The sequence below is a fragment of the Cebus imitator genome, unplaced genomic scaffold (assembly GCF_001604975.1).
Source record: "Cebus imitator isolate Cc_AM_T3 unplaced genomic scaffold, Cebus_imitator-1.0 Scaffold115, whole genome shotgun sequence".
Lineage (NCBI taxonomy): Eukaryota > Metazoa > Chordata > Mammalia > Primates > Cebidae > Cebus > Cebus imitator.
The window spans coordinates 4,139,489-4,140,686 of record NW_016107430.1 but is presented as its reverse complement, the minus strand read 5'-3'; the positions used below and the strand labels follow the sequence as shown (position 1 = coordinate 4,140,686).

Below are 1,198 nucleotides of genomic sequence, written 5' to 3'. Positions count from 1 at the left end.
AAAAAAAAAAAAAAAAAAAAAAAAACTTTCCATGGTTACTACTACAGATTTAATCTTACTATGCAGGTACCTCGTCCTATTCAAAGTATATTTAATATCATGTGAGTATATAAAAGTAACATAATTGATTTTCTGTCCAAAACCATAACAACAAAGTTATTTTCCATTACCTTATAAAGTTCTAGACCAATGCCAGCTGCCATTTTTCCTCCATAGGACTCTGAGAAAATGTAGAATGGAACTGTCTAGCAAGAAAAGGAATTTACACAGAGTTAACAATCTTGATTGCTTTTTGTGTCACACAAATCAATTTCAAATTTCTACTGCACGTAATGGCCAGAAAAAACCAAATCTGCTTTGTCTTCCTTCCCCACCACTCCGTATCTGATTATTCCATCTGATTAGAATGCTCACTCCAGAGTCATTCTTTCAAGTTAAATATCAACTTTAGAGATGACAAAAAAAAATTCCACAACCCAACATTGGGAATAAAAAGATTTTCTCTGAAATCAGCTAGGCACTAAACTCCAGAGGAAGTTCACGTTTGTGCTGATAGATACAGAGTTGCTATTGCCAGCCCTTTACTTAGCTGTTCTTGAGTGTTTGCTTACCTGGAATTCTTTGTGGCAACTGAAGAAGGTCTTCAGGAGAACCATCATGTCTGAAGCCACCATAGCCAGGTCCTTAGCATATGCACCGCTACCATTCACGTAACTGAACCCAGTGCCCACGGGATTATCCACAAATAGGAGACTGGCGGCCTGGAGCTATGTGCCACAGAGGAAAATGAAATGTTGAAATCAGCCATTTGGTCACCAATTATCTTTGGATCATTTTATATTAGCTCAGCAAAACCACATGTGAGGATACCAGTGTGGTGATAATATCCTCGCTGCTAAAAGAGATTTTTAAAAAATAAGGGACAGAGGCCGGGCGCAGTGGCTCACGCCTGTAATCCCAGCACTTTGGGAGGCCGAGCCGGGTGGATCACGAAGTCAAGAGATCGAGACCATCCTGGTCAACGTGGTGAAACCCCGTCTCTACTAAAAATACAAAACATCAGCTGGGCCTGGTGGCGCGTGCCTGTAATCCCAGCTACTCAGGAGGCTGAGGCAGGAGAATTGCCTGAACCCGGGAGGCGGAGGTTGCGGTGAGCCGAGAACGGCTATTGCACTCCAGCCTGGGTAACAAAAGCAAA

The 1,198-nt window shown here is 42.1% G+C and overlaps 1 protein-coding gene across 1 annotated transcript in view; it reads right to left on the bottom strand.

Annotated features, from left to right (window-relative positions):
- Window positions 1-1,198, bottom strand: part of SCPEP1 (serine carboxypeptidase 1) — a 33,048-nt gene that overhangs the window by 21,264 nt on the left and 10,586 nt on the right. Inside the window, exons 4-5 of the mRNA XM_017538829.2 lie at window positions 612-767; window positions 171-245 (exon numbers count right to left, since the gene is read on the bottom strand). Of these exons, the coding sequence (XP_017394318.1) occupies window positions 171-245; window positions 612-767 (231 nt within the window). The remainder of the gene's footprint in view (window positions 1-170; window positions 246-611; window positions 768-1,198) is intronic.